Here is a 19,463-nt window from a genome sequence, read left to right on the forward strand (position 1 = left end):
TAGTCCTGCTTCTGTTTGATCTAGTACAGTATAGGCCAAATATCACTCTCTCCCTACCTTAAGTTATCTCGTATAGTTTTTCATGTTTGATATCATAAAATGTGTTTTGATTTACAAAATCACTTTTCTGAATACCCTGGGGTACACACATGAACTGACTGCATGCTAAAGAGCATTAGTTTTTAGCATTAAGCAAGCTGATTCCTGTTTATACTCATCATTATGACCTCTGTCATTTAGGATTCAGAATCTTTACCACATATATTGTACCAGCCATTTCCCATAAGAGAAAAATTTTAAGTATGTTATATATAATTCATCAGCTAATATTCTTTGTAAATATATAAGAATATTGATAAGGGAAATCTTTTTTTTTAGATTTTGCTCAAGATGATCAGAATAATGTGATTCCTACAGAGATGTAAAGGAAGATCCATTAGGAATACGAAATTTAACCTGAATGGCTTAGAAATGCTAGAATTAATACTTACAACACATTTTATATATAATGACTTTCTAAGGGTAATTGTAACATTGCAGGATGTCGTTGCTTGGTTTTGCTTGATTTTTAGTATAAACATGTAAACATTCTTTATAGGCCAGAATATCATCGTTATAGTGGCTGGAGCAAATTTACTTTTGAATACTGAAGACCTGAGGGAAGCAGCCAGTGCCATTAGCAGAGCCAAAGTAATGATCTGCCAGCTAGAAGTAACTCCAGCAGCTTCTTTGGAAGCCCTGAGAATAGCCCACAGCAGTGGAGGTAATTCTACACATTTGTCCTTCTTTCTGTAAAAGCTTTTATCACTGTCTCAGTGAAAGTTAACCTTTCAAATTAAGCAAAGCCATACTTTTTCTGCAGTAAAATTTTCTTTCTCCCATCTGTGAGATTCACTGTCTTCCTGTAGTTCTCGATAATGTTAGAAAACCTTAAATACAGTGAAAAAATAACATGAGTAGCATTTCTGATATTCTGAAATACAAATCTCCAATCTAGTTAGCAGAAATAATTCAAGTAGTAACTAGAATCTTTGAAGCAGCCCATTGTCCAAGATACACTCTAAGTAGTAGAATGAGTTCCATTCTGACAACCAGAGGTTAAGCTGCAGGTCATGTATAATCACTGCCCAGGTACATTTGGATAAACATCTCAAGGAACTGAAGATTTGTTCTTTCTCCTTTTTGTAAAACTTTATTGTCTTTTCTATAAACAACAGAAGATTATTTATATGTAATATTTTCTATGTTGTCAGTGTCCTTTAAGCGACTCTTTTTGTTTTGTTTGATCTTTGACTTTGGAAATTTTCAAACACACAAAAGCAGGCAGAATTGTATAAGGAAACCTATCACCCAGCTTCAACAGTCATCGACTCGTGGCTACTCTTGATTCATCTGTTCTCCCACCCACTCCCCTTCTCTCAACCCCAGCACATAACCAACTTTTTAAAACTCCAGATAGTTTCTTTCTGTTTGCTTCTTTTTTACCACTGACTAGTGGGGAAAGCGTCTTCTGAGTTAGAATCCCATTTCTGTTCCTTGTTAGCTTTGTGGTCTTAGCAGAATTATCTGAGTTTTCTGAGCCTTGTCTGTTAAATGCATACAGAAATACTCCCCTACAGAATTGGTCTAAGAATGAAATAAACTATGATGCCAAGTATGGTGTAGTACTTCTCAGTAAACACCAGTTTTCTTTTCTCTTTCACTTCTCTCTTTAAATTAAAATTAGGATAATATCCTGATCTCAGCACCCTTTGGTCAAAAAAATCAAAATAAGAAGTAGCCACTCTAAGACAGTGGCTTCTCCTTGATATTGTGGCCATAGTTCTGTGAATTATACTAAGAAGAAAATAGGGAGAGAACCACATTGACTTTTCCAGATAAAACTTTCTCATCAAGATACAAAACCAAAAAAAAGAAGAAGAAAAAGAACAGTAAGTGTGTGTATGTATCTGTGTGTTTATATAAGTGATTCTCTCAAAGTGTATAGTGTTCTACATAGCAATAAATGGAAAATAAGTTACTGAAATGATTTTGTGGAGAATTTTAAAATGTATGTCCTGATTTAACAAATTTCCTCTTGGCAAAACAACATGCTGTGGCAAATTCTCACTGACATTTAATGTATTTTTAATGGACTCGAAGCTGTCAGAAAGAATTTTAAGCCAAAACCCATTTGGTTACATTTTCTCAGGGTGTCACAGATAAAGTCTAAGGCTTATGGTGAGCATTCTCTGCACTGACTGCGCTCATCGTAATCAGGTGGTGTGAGTACACCGTGCCACTTCATTCATGCTCCTGTCTTTCCTTGTACAGGTCAAAGTATATTCTCATGTAACTTCTTTTTTTCCTACTGTCCCTTGCTTCTCGGAGATGACTGCTCCCTCTGTCCTAGTCTAATGGCCTGTTACCTACCCAGCTTGTGGCGGAGAGAAAGGTACAGGAACCACAGTTGAGGAGCTAACCTCTCACAGGTGAGGCTAGAGTTACCCGGATGGACAGGCCTGTTACCTACCCAGCTTGTGGCGGAGAGAAAGGTACAGGAACCACAGTTGAGGAGCTAACCTCTCACAGGTGAGGCTAGAGTTACCCGGATGGACAGGCAGCCTGACTCAGGCTGTCATTTGGTGGGGGGGAGCGTCCAGCAATGCCTCCTCCATCACCTGCCAGGCAGTTCTTCTAGTTGAGGAGCTGGAGGATCTGGGGCATCAGGAATGGGTGGGGGTAGGTGATGGAGAGCCAAAGATCACCTAGCCTACTTCACATTTCTACTGAGAGCCAGCATGCCTAAGTAGTGATTCTGCATGATCTTTCTTATATAGTAATATTGGAAGTAGTAATTCCTGCACTTATATGTACTTTACAGTTTATAAAGCACTTTCATATATATTTGGTCCTCAGAAAAACCTTATGACAAAAATATGGCAGGCATTATTCTCCCAGATTGAAGGGGAGAAGACAGACTCGGAGAGGTTAAGTAATTAGCTCAACCAAGGTCACTGTAGAAACCAGGATTCCAGACTCCAAGACCCAAGTTCTGTGTCCTAGAGCACACTTTAAATAAAGAAACTGCCACATCCCGTTGATATCAAGGAACTGAGCCTTTATGAAGAGTATCTCTAGAAAAGTGAAATCCATGAATTGTAACAATGTCCAACATGTAGCCTAAGCTTTGAGTGTTATTACTGCTCGAGTCACAGAGACAAGACCCTAGAGTGTTCTCAGCAATGTGTCCCCTATCTGCCTCATAAAACACACGCAAGCGCCCATGCACACAGGAGCCTCTGTCTAGAACTCAGCTGGTCCCCATTTGGTAGTTACCAGTCAGACACGGCTTAGATTTTATACTATGAGTGGTGTGTGTGTGTGTGTTGTTTGAATTTAATGCATCTTCATTCTCACCTGAGAGAAGAGTGGTACAATGAAAGGAGCACTGGTTTGGGAGTCATGAAGTATGGCTTTGAATTCAGAATCAATCACTTACCAAATGGGGGACCTCATGCAGGTAAGTCAGTTCCTTGCACTGAGCCTCATTTTCTTCTGTGAAACAAGGGAATTGGACTGAGAGCTCTCACAGTTCTTCAGTGTCACAGTGTGAGAATGGGCTGATCACAGAGCGTAAAGATCTGTTGAGTGCTGAGTGTCCTGTCCATTACCCCACAAGGCTGCATATGTGCTAGTCAGCATTATTCCATCTACAAGAAAGATGGTAAAATCCTTGTTGTCATCATCATCATCTATGGGTTTATTATCACAGCTCCCTCATCTGTATACTTATCTGTATACTTACAAGCAGTGACGTTTGAATTAAACACATTGTATAATTGGATTATATATCAGTTGTTAAAATACAGAGGAAAAAGACCCCCCGCCTTCATCTTTGAATATACTGTCTCAGAAATCGCTCTCTTTACCAAAATGAAAGCATTGGTTTTAAACAGCACCTGCAACACCAAAAATGACTTGGGAGCCCTCTACAGCCCCCTCCTCTCTAGGTCACAGTGGTGTGAGGTAGGCCCACGGCAGAGCTGGTGGTACAGCTGCTTGTGATGAAATTATGCCTGTTGGTTCTGGTCTTTATATCCATTTCAAAGCAAATGCGACATTACAGGAACAATTATAAATAATTGAGATTGTAAGATCGCCAAGATTAAACTCTAGGTAGGATACAAAATATCTTTTAATGCCACTTTAGTCCTTTTCCATTTGGCAAACAAAATTTCTTGGCTGGCCACCTTGACTTTCACAATAACATGGACCAGCACATAGCCCAGGCTTTGGGTGTTTTTGCTGCTCAAGTCACAGAGAAGAACCTCTAGAGTGGGAGACTGCCAAGCCAGTGTTTTGGGTAGCCCAACCTTCCTATGGTTTCTTTACTTAGGGTGATTTTCTCCCCCTGTTTCTCTGAGCTCGTTATTAGGGCCTTCTTAGCTGTCCAGCCCCCTGCCCTGCATGGTGACATCATTAAGAGCTTCCACCTCATTTTCCTGTCTTTGCGCCTGTACAACTGCCTCCCTGGGCCTCACCAGTTCCTCATTGACATTATTGCACCAGCCATTGACATGCTGTTAAGACAACTGGGAGTTTAGTCCGTCATACGTTGTAATGGATACTAATTACTGTTGGGTGCTGTCAGTCACCTCTGCAACCCCAAGTTACTCCATGGTACATCCTGTGTTCTCTAGTTTTGCATGGTTCCAGGATGACATCAGTTTTTTTTTCATCTTGACTATTACAAATTTGCATTCTTCTTTGATGAACTACATCTGCTAATTCTTCACTTTTTTTTCATCGTGGTAAAGTATTCATGCTTATTTATGGTAGCATGAGCCAAAGAGACTCCTTTCTTTATGGTATTTTCACTTTTCCCCTAAATTTAGTTATTAGACTCTAAGCCTGTGTATCCAGTTTTTTTTTGGTAAGAATGCTTTCCCTTGGTAAGATATAGGCAAATAAGATTTGATTATTTTTATACAGTATTTACAGTCAAATTAAATTGTAGAATTTCTCAATCCAGCAATTGTTGCTTAAAATTCAATGTCATTGTTTCTTTAAAATTTGTTTTTGGGACTTCCCTGGTGGTGCAGTGATTAAGAATCCTCCTGCCAATGCAGGGGATACGGGTTTGAGCCCTGGTCCAGGAAGATCCCACATGCTATGGAGCAACTAAGCCCGTGCACCACAACTACTGAGCCTGCGCTCTAGAGCCGGTGAGCCACAACTACTGAGCCCGCGTGCCACAACTACTAAAGCCCGCGCACCTAGAGCCCGTGCTCCTCAACAAGAGAAGCCACTGCAATGAGAAGCCTGTGCACCGCAATGGAGAGTAGCCCCCGCTCACCGCAACTAGAGGAAGCCCACATGCAGCGACTAAGACCCAGCGCAGCCAAAAATAAATAAATAAAATAAATTTTTTTTTAAAAATTGTTTTTATTGTGAAAAATTTCAAGTGTGGTAAACTCATATATACTCTCATTTAGCTTCAACAATTATCAACACTTGGCCAATCTTGTTTCATCTATAACCCAACTTATTACTCCCATCCCCCATTGCAACCTTGGATTATTTTGAAGCAAAACCCAGACATTACATCATTTCACTCACAGTGTACTCATTTTTTCTTTTTTTTAATCTGTGTGTATCTATACACTAGCAATTCTTTTTTTTTTAATTAATTAATTTATTTATTAATTTTTGGCTGCGTTGGGTCTTTGTTGCTGCACTCCGGCTTTCTCTAGTTGCGGCGAACAGGGGCTACTCTTTGTTGCGGTGCACAAGCTTCTCATTGCGGTGGCTTCTCTTGTTGCGGAGCACGGGCTCTAAGCACGCGAGCTTCAGTAGTTGTGGCACACGGGCTTAGTTGCTCCACGGCTTGTGGGATCTTCCCGGACCAGGGCTCAAACCCATGTCCCCTGCATTGGCAGGCAGATTCTTAACCACTGTGCCAGCAGGGAAGCCCATGTACACGTTTTTTGATGTGAAATATTATATATATTTTAAGAATTATGTCTTTGCATGATGTATAGCAGTTAATCTGTGGTCAGATTTATTCTCAGCCTTTTGTAACTAATCACTTATTAGTTTAGTGAGTAACCTCTCAGACTTTTTTCTCTTCTATGTAAGTGTATAAATGTAAATACACATATAGTTATGTTTTATTTGTTTTGTTCAAAAAAGAGGGGGATCCTACCATAGACTTTATTATAAAACTGCCTTTTTCACTTATAAATAAATTATAGAAGTCTTTCTGTGACAAAACAGAGATCTGCTTCATTCTTTTGAACAGCAGCAGGGCATTCCATTGGGTGTATGTGTCATAATTTTTTATCCACTCTGATACTTAGGTTTCTTTTGGTTTTTTCCTGTTACAAGCAGAGCTGAATGAACGTCACTGTACCTCATCTTTGCAGGCCTGTGTATGTCTGTAGGACAGGGTTAGAAAAGGAATTGCTGGATCAAGGATCTTTTAGGATAAAATGGAACTTTTATAAGAAGAATGGCTCTACCCTATTGTTGCATACTGATAGCTTGCTCTAACCTGTGCTCAGAGCTGCTGAGTGCAGCTTTGAGGATCAGATTAGGTGAGCAATGGTGTTTCAATTTAATGCTTGAGGAAAATAGGGAACAACATATTTATTTTGAAAACCTAAAAAGTAAATGGGTGTGTTAGAATGCTGGGCAATGATGGTTTTTATGCATAATTGACATCTCTGAGACCTTGCAGAAGCGGGAAAACCAATGAGAGAGATTGTTGCCAGGCTAAAAACTCCATCAGAAGGCAGAAGAGATGGGTGGACAGGCGGGGGTGTTGGGCTATGGGTAAAGGACAATATAATAACAGTAATAATCCTTTACTTTTGTACAACACTTCACAGTTTACACAGGGCTCTTACATCCATTTTCTAATTTAAGCCTCACAATAACCCTGTGCAAAAATATAAGCAGCCAAAAATATACCATAGAATTTCTGTGGGTGGACATTCTGGATTCTAAAATAATGAAAACATGGGAATAGTGTTAGCCTATAAACCACTGGACAAGATCCACTGACCGAACCAAAATGTTAAGTAAGACCATAGAAGGTGCAGTAGTAGATTAGCGCCTCCCCAGGCAGAAGTGGTGGACAGCTTCCACCAGCCACGTGCTGATACACACCTCCCTAGGAACGTGGAACGCATCAGCGCCAAACTAGCCATGGGAGAGCCACGTGGAGAACTTGTCAATGTGCACACTCACTGACCTTACCCCCAGAGATTCTGATTCAGTGGGTTTGAGGTGGAGCCCAGAAGTCAGGCATTTTAATAAGCTGTCCTAGTGAGGCGAATATGCAGCCAAGTTTGTGAACCACTGTTCTAGAAGAGTCTCTGGGGACTGCAGCTAGAGAGCTTTACTCTATGAGTCTATAGTAAATTAAGGTTACTAAACACACATAAGTCAGTGGACCTGGGTAGAAGAAAGAAGACCAACCAATCTAGTTGGGTACTCTGGTGGATAAGTGTTTTGACAGAGGGAGAGCTTCCTATGAATATAATTTCTAAATACTTAAAAAAAAAATTTACAAAGTTCCAGAACAAAGGCTGTTTTTAAATTTTGTGAATTGGCATGGGGGGCTTGTGTTGCTGTGGACAGAGAGTCCTGGCCTAGAGAGGCAGCCACTTTAGAAACAACCAAACCCTGGACTTCAAGCTGGAGGACCCTGGGTAGGGACCCAGCTTAACCATCTCCCAGTGTTAGGACCTTAGACTGACCTCATCTCTCTGAGGTTCACTTTCCTCCTCTGAAAAATGTACTTCTTCTAACACTGTGATGGCCGTGACATTCTCATTTTTCCTCTTTCTGCTGTCCCCATCCATCCTCCTCTTGTAGTCTGAGCTAGCTCTTAGCCTCTGATTGAATTTCTCCTCCTTTATCAACCTTTCCTTTACATTCCCAGATTGCCCACAGAAGCCAAGACTGTAAGCTTTTGTGTGAATGTGTATGTTTGCATGAGTAAGTGCAACATATTTGGAAGACATACATAGGTGTTCAAAACGTGGATATGTACATGAACTTCCTACTTACCATTCTTACCAGGAAATTTTTAAGCTCTTCATTGTTTCCTTTCTATCATCTCTTTTTTACTTTCCTGGAAAATGGATTTATGAACTAGCCTTGCATCTAAGCACTCACAGTAACCCACAAAAATGTTCACCAGATTGCATGTTCATATTTATATGTGTCCTTTCATGCCACAACATTCAAATTTTTAATTTTAATTGTTCTTGTTGTTTAATGTTCTTGTTGTCCTTTGCCATAACTTTTTAATCACCTTAGTTGTAAATATTGATGCTTGCCCTTGAAGCTGAAATGTTGTAAAGTAAAAAGTAGAGCACATGGACATAAGAAGGAATTGCTACTAGGCTATCACGGAGATTGAGATTCCAGACTTTTCTACATCTGTAACTAAGTTGATTTTTAATCCAATGGGGGAAATGGTTGTACTTGGGGACTTCCCTTACTCAATGTCCATAAATGCACCATGTTAAAAATGATAACCACTGAACCCCTTTTTCACTCCTTTGTAGTAAAAACACTGTTCAACCCAGCGCCCGCCATTGCTGACCTAGACCCCCAGTTCTACACTCTCTCAGATGTGTTCTGCTGCAATGAAAGTGAGGTAAGGATGGAAGGTTTTGCTCATTCCTTGAGAAACCAAAAGACTTCCATGTACGTGGATAAAGCAAAGAATCAGGCCTTACCTCATCAACTTGATTGCATGTGAATTCTTGGGCATAATGAAAACAGATTTTTTTGAATGACTGGGATGTAGAGAAAAAGAAACTAGTGAGTCCTAGAAGAAAAAGGATTCCCTGAGTCATACCCATAATTGGGCATTTATCAAACCTCAGCTAATTTTAGTCCCCACCCTGCCCTCATACTATTAGTTTCTGTTTTCTTTTTTAATCACCATATTCTATGGACTAATTACTGTTAGTATTAGAGTTGCCAGAGATAGCAAACAAAAATACAGGATGCCCAATTAAACTTGAATTTCAGGTAAGTAAGGAATAATATACTAAACATACCATAAAATTATTTGTTGTTTATCTGAAAGTCAAGTTTAACTGAGAGTCTTATATTTTATCAAGCAATGCTAACTAATGTACAACCCTGGAGCATTTGCATTCTGTTGTGAAGACCCTGTGATTGCACTGGTGGACAGACAGGTTCTCCATTGATGCCGTGGTAAGCCCTGGTGGCCACTGCGCTAGGGGAGCACCGTCTCAGTCCACCTGAGGGTCATAATGTATATATCTGCATAAAATCTCCATCAATATATTCATATCGTGCCATTCTAAAGCATTTTAGGAAGAAAATTTCAATATTTTCCCTCTTATAGGCCAAACAGTATTAGACCAGCACTCTCCTCCAACACTGGGAGGCAAGACATATTATACAATGCAACATACAGAGAAAGAAAGTTTATAATTAACGAACTATTAGTTTTTCATTTGGTGCAAAGGCTGAATGAAGGTTTCTAGGATTTCCTGACCTGCCTTTTTATTAACTTCATCTCTCAGAACATAAAGGAAATAAGAAAGAAGACTGCAACAAGGAAACTAATTTTAAGAAGCCACAATAGGTTATGCAATATTTTTGAGCAACCGCCATGGCCAGGCATTGTGCTAGGAAAAAGGAATTGTGGGAGAGAGTGACCATTTCACAATAAGAAGTTAGATTACCCTCAACTGCCAAACTGGCTTAGATTTCCCTGCTAGATACTTACAGAGCATCTCTAATGATTCTTCAAACACTCATCACAGCTCAGACTGCTTGTTCAATACCTCTGTCTTCTCCTGGGAGAGAACAGACATCTCTTATTCACTATTGTATCCCAATGGCTATCTATTGCTGCATAATAAATTACCCCCAAATCTAGTAGCTTACAACAACAGGAATTATTTATTGTCTGTCATGGTTTCTGTGCATCAGGAATTGAGACAGGACACAGCATGGCTTGTTTCTCCTCTACGATATCTGGGGTCCCAGCTGGAAGACTCAAAGACTGGAATCATCTGAACCTTCTTTCACTCACATGCTTGCTAGTTGATGCGGCCGTTGGCCAGAACACTTACACATGGCTTCTCCTTGTGGCCTGGGCTTCCTCACAATATGGAAGCTGGGTTCCGACAAGATCCAGTCTCCTGAGAAAGGGTGAGGGAGAGAGAGCGCAAGAGCCTGGCAGAAGACATGGTGGCTTTTATGACTTAGCTTTGGAAGTCACACAGCATCTCTTCTGGCCCATTCTATTGATTGACATAGGAAAGTCCACCCTGGTACCCCACCTCTCAATAGAAGATTGTCATTGTCACAGTGTGAAAAGAGCATGTATGATGTGATATATATTGATAGTTATCTTTGGAAATTATCATCTGTTATATTGTACTCGGCACATAGTTGGCACATAGTAAATGCTTATTGAATGAACGAATAAATGAATGAACTCTGGTCGTTAAGGAAATTGATCTCAAAGGGAACTCTGTTCAATACTCTGTGATGACCTATATGGGAATAGAATCTAAAAATAGTGTATATATGTATATGTGTGGCTGATTCACTTTGCTGTACAGCAGAAACTGACACAGCATTGTGAATCAACTATACTCCAATAAAAATTAATTTAAAAAACTTAATAGAAAAAAGAAAAATTTTTAAAGCTTAACATTCTCATAGATGACTTCTAATCATGATAACAGTGTAAATTCATGCTTTAAGATATTCCCTCTGTGCCACACACAAACCATTGATATATAAATACAAAAAGAGACAATGAAAATATACTCACAAGCTCAAAAACAAGATAAATAACTCCACAGATCAGAAATGGAACAAAATCACAGAGATTCAGCCTTGGGTGTGCTGTACTCCAGTCCCAGAAGCTGGCATAGGTGTGTGGAAGTTTGCCTCCAATGGGTAATGGGCACTGAAAGTGTGCCACTCATGGGAGACTGGAGCAGTGCCCAGGCTAGAAACCAGAGGTGCTGGGCTAAGGCTTCCCTGCTAAGGAAAAAGAGTGGAGAAAGCTGCTATGCCTGCTGCTTGAGGCTACAATATATAGAAAGCTCCCAACCTGCAGAGACAGGAGGACAGAGAGACTGCCTCTGATCAGGAAGAAAACCAAGCCAACTGATGACTTAGCGACTGGATTGGCAGTTAGTGCCAATACCCCCAGAACAGGAACTCTCTGTTGCCGACCTAACACCTGGCTCTGGTTTAGAGACCCTTGGGGACCTAGTGGCTGCAGCTGTAAAGCCACTAGAAAGGCAGGGATAAACCTGATGGGAGTGAAATGTGCAGACTCTCCAACTCACTGCGAGCAGAGTGAGCCTGCAGGTGAAGAAATGTACTGATGCTAGAGATCCAGCAGAATCAACAATCTGAAGAGAAATGTGCCCAAGATGAAATGCAAATAATAAAACAATGCAAAAAGACTTTAAAATAAGTATGATTAAGATTCTCATTCTTTAAAAAAGGAGAAGAAATTGTGAAAGAGAAACAGAATCAAAGCAACAGTCTGTGAATATGAAAACCAACCAATTAGAAGTCCTGAAAATGAAAAACAGTCATTGAAAAATTTTTAAAGCACTCATTAGAAAGATAAACATCAGACTGGAATGAAGAATTTGTGAACTGAAAGTGAATCTTGATCAATTCACCTGGAGGTAGAAAACTCAATTCACCTAGAAAATAGCACGGAAAGAAAAATAGTTTTAACTGTTAAAGAGGAAGTTAGCAGCTTGAGAGGCTTCAACATGTGTCAAATTGGAATGAAGGAAGAAGAGAATGGAGGGAACTGAAGAGAAGCTATGTTAGAGGAAACACTGCAAGGTGTTTTCTAGAACTGAGAAAAGGCATGAGCCCTCAAAAGATCAGAAGCGTGTTAGAAGTACCACATAAGATAAATAAATATAACTTTCTACTAACATACATTTTAGTGGAACTGCATAACATCAAGGGGTTGAATAAAGATAAAAATATTTTTAAATAGCCAGAGGAAAAAGGAGTACATGCCTGTAAAAGGGGAAAATGGAAAAAACCAAAGTGTCCATGAAAAAGAGAACAGATTTTGTTCAAACTGTAGCATATATCTGCAGTATGGAATACAGTGCAGTTTTTTTTAGAAAGCTACATATATCAACACAAATTTTAAAATGTTAAGGTGAAAAGTACAATGCTAAATAATATATATGGAAGATATCATTTAACTTCTTTAAAGAAAAATATTGGAAGCAAATAAAGTAAAATTTAATAAAGTAAAATGTATTAAAGGTGGGTGGTAGGTACATGGGTGTTTGTGCATTATTTTTCATGTTCAAGATTTTTCGTTAAAGAACAGCTGTTTAAAACGTTTTTAAAAACCACAAGAAATCGATATTTCTGAATATAAACTATCCAACTCAACACAAATATCCCAGTAATGAAGATCAATGCAAAACTTATAAAAAGAAAAAAGAAAGTGGCCTCACAGTATAACCCACACACACTGAAAGAAAGGGTCTATGGAAAAGATGGTAAGGGGGGGCTGGGGGCTACATGGTCAAGTTAATGAAACACATGCTCCTGGGAAGACTGACACCAAGAATGAGCAGACACTGTGGAATGATTTACAGGCACCAAGAAGGGTTAGTCTGGGCACATTCAGGGCAAGCAAAGGAAGGGATACACCCATTCTTAGGAAGAGATAGTATATGATTAAACTGTAATAGCGAAAAGAGAAAATTTGGTTATAAACTTTCTAAGTCAAAAAGTATCATATAATTCATCTAGTCCAGTGAATTTTCAGCTGCCAATCCCAGAGCCATAAAGATTCCCTGGATGAGGAAGCAGGGCTGCAGCCCCTCACCCCTGCTTCATCCAGAGGATTTTTTATATTCTGGGAGGAAACTACTGATCCTGTCCAAGGCCTACATTTTACAGACTTTATGTGACTTGGGGAAGTTTCCAGAGTTAGTGAGTAGTGGAGGTCTCTGAACATCAGCACGTTGCTTTTTCTGCTGTATATCAGAGCCTCTCCTACTCTGCTTCCATCTACTCAAGCAAAACAAGCAAAAGAAATGAGTGGTCTGCAAACTAGTAATATGCAAAAGGCATTATGGCCCAAGAGAAGCCTGAAAGAATTTAGGTGTGAAATGTATGGCTATGATTTATACCAAAAATCATTGGCAGTGGCCCCTTCCTTTCTTCTTTTCCTCCCTCCCCACTTCCCTTATTTCTTTTGTAAAACTCTCTTTGTTCCTCCTAACTCTTTATTATGAAAATCATCACAAATAAGGAAAAGCTGAATGGGCAATACAGTGAATACTCATATCCTCTCCACCCAAACAGTTGTTAACATTTTGCTGCACTGGCTTCCCCTCTCCCCTGTGTGTATTTATTTTTGTTTTGGTTGAATTATTTGAAAGTTGCAGGCATGATCCCTCACCCCTAAATACTTCAGCTTGCATCTCCTAAGAGGAACCACAATACCATTATCACACCTAGGAAAATTACCAGTAATTCTATACTGTCATCTGATATTCAGGCCACATTCAAATTTCCCCAGTTGTCTCAAGAATGTCTTTTATAGCTTTTTTGTTGTCATTGTTATTATTGTTTTATTTTATTTATTTTCCTGAGCCAGTACCTACCAAAGTTCCCCACTGCATTGGTTGTTATGAAAAAGAAGGGAGACATCGCCTAGAAAAACAGATCTAATCTAGAAGCAGACCCAGTTACTTATTCTCACCACAGTTTCTTTTCTTTTTGTATGTATTTCAGGCTGAGATTCTGACCAGCCTTGAGGTCGGTAGCCCCTCGGATGCTGGGAAGGCTGCGTTGGTGCTCATGGAAAGGGGCTGCCGGGTTGTAATCATCACCTTAGGTGCTGAAGGATGTGTGATGCTGTCACAGACAGAACCTGTCCCAAAGCACATTCCCACAGAGAATGTCAAAGCTGTGGATACTACGGTAGGTTTTTCAATTTCAGAATCCTTTTTGGCCCTTGAAAATCATCATTTAGTAACTAAGATACTGCACCTGAATTTTCGGATCACGCGGTAGAGGCCCTTAGAGGTAATATGGGGGAAGAGGACAATCAGGCAGGAGAACTGTATCTTAACCTTTTCTAACCCACTGTAGGACTTTATACAAGTCACTTAACCTCTCTGAGTCAGTCTTCTCATCCATAAAATTGGAATATCAGTAAAATTATACCCATATTACCTATATTCATTCATTCATTCATTCATTAAATAAGTATTTATTAAATACCTATTATATGCCAGTCATATATTAGGCGCATATGTATAGTGATGAACAAGACAAAGTCTCTGCCCTCATGGGGCCTAGATTTTAAACAGTAAACACATCGCCGGGTCTTACAAGCCTCTTGTGTGGAATGAAATCACAAGGACCACTGGTTATTATATTGTAGTAATAATAGCATTACTACGTGCTTACTGTGTCTCTTTCACATACCTCTCATTGAATCTTTACAACAACCATATGAGGCAGGTACTATTATTATCCTCATTTTACAGATTTAGAAACTTGCTCTAGATCCTAGTGCAAGGAAGTAACAGAGCTGGAGGTTCAAAACTGAGACACTTGTGTGAGGTGCTGTGTTAAGGACAAGCAGGTTAAGTGGACAAGGCACGGCTACAGAGCAGCGATGGAAAGGAAACAAGTTAGGAAAAGGCTCAGGCTTCCTCTAAAGCTGGGGAAATAAAAGTTATTTGCTTATGGCCTAGACTAGAAAAGTAAGTAAACGTCAAGGACAAGAAATTAGAGTTGCGGAAGAATAAAAATTTTAGGGTTTGTACCTATAAGAAACTGACATATTATTATTTATAAAATATGTTTATTTCTTTGCTTAGAAAAGACTTTAAAACGTGGGTCATTTATCAAAAAAAGAAGCCTAAGGGCATCTGATGAAGTTTTAGTTAAGAATATGCATTGAAATAGATAAGTGCAAGGAATGCTTCTATTACATGAAATTACATCCTGATTGCCTTTGTGTGTGTGTGTGTGTGTGTGTGTGTCTTTTTTTTTTTAAGTTACTTACTTACTTACTTACTTATTTATTTTGGCTGCGTTGGGTCTCCGTTGCTACATGCAGGCTTACCCTAGTTGAGGCGAGCGGGGGCTACTCTTCGCCGCAGTGCGCGGGCTTCTTGCTGCGGTGGCTTCTCTTGTTGCGAAGCATGGGCTCTAGGCGCATGGGCTTCAGTAGTTGTGGCACACAGGTTTAGTTGCTCCATGGCATGTGGGATCTTCCCGGCCCAGGGCTCTAACCCGTGTTCCCTGCATTGGCAGGCAGATTCTTAACCACTGCACCACCAGGGAAGCCCCTGATTGCCTTTTAAAATGTGCTTTATCAGGAATTTGATAAACTATACTTGGCGATGTTATTCTCATCATATTTACTTATTTCTGAAACCATTAGTTTTTCTGTTTTGTCAAGGACAGTAACCTGAATTTGAGAGATTCCTTATTAGTTCTGAAGTCAATCCTGCATTAGACTAAAACTATTCCAGGTCCTGAACTAAAGCATAAGAGTTTGTTCTTCTTTTGCTAAATATAAAACAAAGGGTCCTCGTGAAGCTATTGGACCTCTGTGACTGCCCAGAAGTGGCTCAGCCTCTGCCTTCAAAGTCTGGGTCAGTCACGACTCCTTTTGCTCATAAGCACCAGGAACACAACTCAAACGGTTTACACAGAACAAGGGATTTATTTGGTGCACATAAGTGGAAGGTTTGAAGGTACAGCAGAATGCAGAAGCTAAACCGTGTCATCAAGACTCACTTGCTCACCCTCTCCCTGTCAGCTCTGCTTGCCTTTTGGTGGGCTTTGAGCTCAGACAGGTGCCCTCCAGGTGGTGGTCCCTGGCAGCACCCTACTCACACTGTGCCTCACATCATGTCCCCATCCCCAGTGTCAAATAAAAATCAAAGAGCTCTTATAAGAGGATGGGAAATAGATACTGATCAGAGTAAAACCACCCATGCCCACCATAGAACACTCATGTGGAAATGCACTGCTTGGGCAGAGGATTAAAGGATGGAGAAACTAGCCTTGGAAATGTTCAAATTTGAATCAGTAGTAATAATCCTCAATAATTTTATGTTGAAGGACTGGATTTCACAGATCATGACGGATTATAACTTTGAGCATCTTATGTACAGCGATGTGCACCAAGGAGGTTTTCACACTTTGTTGATACAGTTTTGTGCTCTTTCATTTGGTTTCTTAGCACTTGCAGTTAATTTCTAGGTTTCAGGAAAGGTGAAACACAGTGAGAGTTCAGCGAGAACAGATTACTTAATGCTTGGAGGCAGGAGAGAGAAAATGGGATCGGGAAGATCAGGACGCTGGATCAGGGTCAGCAGGTTTTTTCTGTAAAGGGCCAGATGGTAAAGTTTTAGGCTTTACAGGCCATATGCATACATGCTCTGTTACAGCTACTCAGCTCTACCGTGGTAGCATGAAAGCATCCATGAACAACTTTGTATGCTACTGAAATTAAGTTAGTATTAATCTAAACTAGATTAAGGTGTTAATTGGAATCACCAGTGCAATCACTAAGAAAAGAACCAAAAAAAGAAAAAAAACACCTAAAAGAAACAAGACGATTAAAATGGTACACTAGAAAATATTTAACAAAAAACAAGATTTTAATGGAGGAAGAGGGGAATAAAGAAGCTACTGGAAGATATGCTATTGTAAACTGGGATAAAACTAAGACAGGAAGGTATGAGATCCAGGAAACAGGTGATGCAACTTAAGAGAGAAGTCAGTGACGATGAAGGAAAGTTCCAGGACAATAGCTATGCAGGAAGCCCGTGCCCAGTCAGTTCAGATTAGAGCAGGAGCATGGCGGGCTCTGGAAGGAACGTCTCCCAGAAACAAAAATGAAAAAAGGAAAAAGAAAGAAATAGTGGAATATCCAGATATCCCGTGTATTTGAATATGCACAAAGATTTTTAGCTCTTGTAGAATTTGAGGATGAAGTAGTAATTAATATGTAGAAAACTGAGGAAATGAAAAAAGAAAACAGCAAATTTTTTCCTCTAGGTCATCTGGAGTCTAAGGGGAAAAGGTATGATTAAGTAAATATAAATTTTGTACACCACATGGCTATGAATGCATAGTCATAACAATGTAAGTGCCAATTATTGATTTAACCAAAAAGAGAGATTATAATCATACTGTGAAAATGGAAAGATAAAGTGAGTGTGTATTTGTGTACACATAGGGGAAGATAAGAGAATTAAATGCTCATTTTCCATTGTTGGAATTCAAGAGATAATATCTAAAACAGATTTTTTTAAAAGACAACAGTATAAGCATACTACCAGAAATAGAAGATAAAATCAGAAGAAACCAGTAAAAGAATTTAAAGTATTTGCCTCATAGAAATAGGAGTGGAGAGGGATGGGGCATTTACACTTTCAGCTTTGTCTTTTTGAACTATGAATACAGATGGCTTGGATTTTTTTTTTTAAAGGCAAAACACAATGAGATACCATTTCACACCACTAGGATGGCTATAATCAAAAACAGATAATAGCAACTGTTGACTAGGATGTGGAGAAATCAGAACCCTCAAACACTGCTGATAGGAATGTAAGATGGTGTAGCCACTTCGGAAAATGCTCTGGAAGTGCTTCAAAAAGTTAAATTTAGAGTTACAACAGACTCAGCACTTCTACTTCCAGGTATATAGCCAAGCGAAATAAAAAAACATATGTTACACAAAACCTTATACGGAAATGTTCACACAGCATTATTCATAATAGCCCCAAATTGAAAACAAACCAAATTTTCATCAACAGATAAATGGATAAACAAATTGTGGTATATACATATGATAGAACATTATTCAGCCATAAAAAGGAATACTGATACATGATACGGCATGGATGAACATCCAAAACATTATACTAGGTGAAAGAAGTCGGACATAAAAGGCCACATATTGTATGCTTCCATTTATATGAAATATCCAGCGTAGGTAAATCTATCGAAACAGAAAGTAAATTGACAGTTAGCAGAGGCTGGAGAGAGGGTAGAATGAGGAAGTGACTGCTGATGTACCCAGGGTTGCTCTTTGGGGTGATGAAAATGTCCTAGAATTAGATAGTGGTGATGGTTGTACAACCTTGTAGATATACTCAGAACCACTGAATTGTGCACTTTTTTAAGGGTGAATTTTAGGGCATGTGTATGATATCTCAATTGAGAAGACAAAGGACAAACAAAAACAACAAAAAGCACTTCACTAATGAGTGGCTACTCCTTCGATAAAGAATCTTCCACTTAATTGCTGTACTGAATCTACTGACTGGACGCTTAACATCCCCCCAGTGGAACCGAGGTGACACAGGAAACAAGGGTAGTTATTTTCTGGCTATAGAGTCTCCCTCAGCTTTTTCATGCTGTCTTTCTCCTCTCATCCAGCACTCATTATTAAAATTCTTGCCTGTCCTGCACACAACTGTTCAGCTTCTTCGTAAGTCTGGTAAAGAGGAGCTAATTCACCTGGGGAGGTGAGGAACTCCCAGGGAGGCATTTTCTTCTGAACAAATGAGCTCCTTCACTTTCCTGTCAGGAGGGTATTACTTGCTCTCGGGCAGTTTGTAACCTTCTCGCTTTTCTCCTCCTCCTCGAGGATCCCTTATGATGTTACACCTTAACAAAAAAATCCTGCTGTGCAACCTAAATATAGCCAGTTTTTATTTGCCAATCATACTGGCATGGGTGGCGGAAGCCTCTTTAGTTAGTTGGCACGTTGTCCACTGGAGACAGCCTGCCTAGCAGGAGCCGTCGCCTGCGCTACGCTGTGCCTCTGCAGACTGCTATGTCCAGTTTTGCCTCGGTGTTAATAGTTGGATGTATCGCCTCTATTTTTACATCTGTTTTTCCCCTTGTACTAAAGTGAGATGGTGGCAGTAGCTGCAGATGTCCTCGGCTCAGTTTGGAAGACATGACAGATTTGTCTCTTTTCCCATCTCTGGCGCTCATGTCCTCACTCAAGTCCTTCCAACCTGAAGGTCAGGGGCTTTGCCTTCTTGTGTCCATGACTGCACTGAATAATTCGCTCCATAGTCAGAGTTACACACATATAAGCATGGTGACACTTTCGGATTACTGTGATAGCGTGATATAGTGTAACCTTAATTATCCTTGGCCTATAAGCTCTGTAAAATTCCCGATTTATAAATTTCCTCATGTAAATGGTTAAGTCCTAAAATCTACATTGACACTCTTAATTTCAAGAATTCAGCGCCTAAGCTAAATCTGTCTTCTCAAGAATCACTCACTTTGTAATAAATCATCATAATTCAGGATATGTAAGTAAGCGAGAGTAACCAAAGGCGAGGGGCAGGGGGGACTCACCTTCCCTATTTTTTATTCCTCTTTCTTTCTATCCATTGCATTTGAGTCCT

The 19,463-nt window shown here is 39.7% G+C and overlaps 1 protein-coding gene across 5 annotated transcripts in view; it reads left to right on the forward strand.

The window, feature by feature from the left end:
- The window catches only part of RBKS (ribokinase), an 84,792-nt gene that overhangs the window by 36,942 nt on the left and 28,387 nt on the right, over nucleotides 1-19,463 (forward strand). For 4 of the 5 annotated variants that reach the window (XM_036872873.1, XM_036872870.1, XM_036872871.1 and 1 more), the window contains exons 5-7: nucleotides 599-763; nucleotides 8,562-8,653; nucleotides 13,795-13,983. In XM_036872873.1, the coding sequence (XP_036728768.1) occupies nucleotides 599-763; nucleotides 8,562-8,653; nucleotides 13,795-13,983 (446 nt within the window). Of the gene's footprint in view, nucleotides 1-598; nucleotides 764-8,561; nucleotides 8,654-13,794; nucleotides 13,988-19,463 lie in introns of all 5 variants that reach the window. The other variant, XM_036872874.1, reaches the window with a different exon arrangement.

The sequence above is a fragment of the Balaenoptera musculus genome, chromosome 13 (assembly GCF_009873245.2).
Source record: "Balaenoptera musculus isolate JJ_BM4_2016_0621 chromosome 13, mBalMus1.pri.v3, whole genome shotgun sequence".
Taxonomy (NCBI): Eukaryota; Metazoa; Chordata; class Mammalia; order Artiodactyla; family Balaenopteridae; genus Balaenoptera; species Balaenoptera musculus.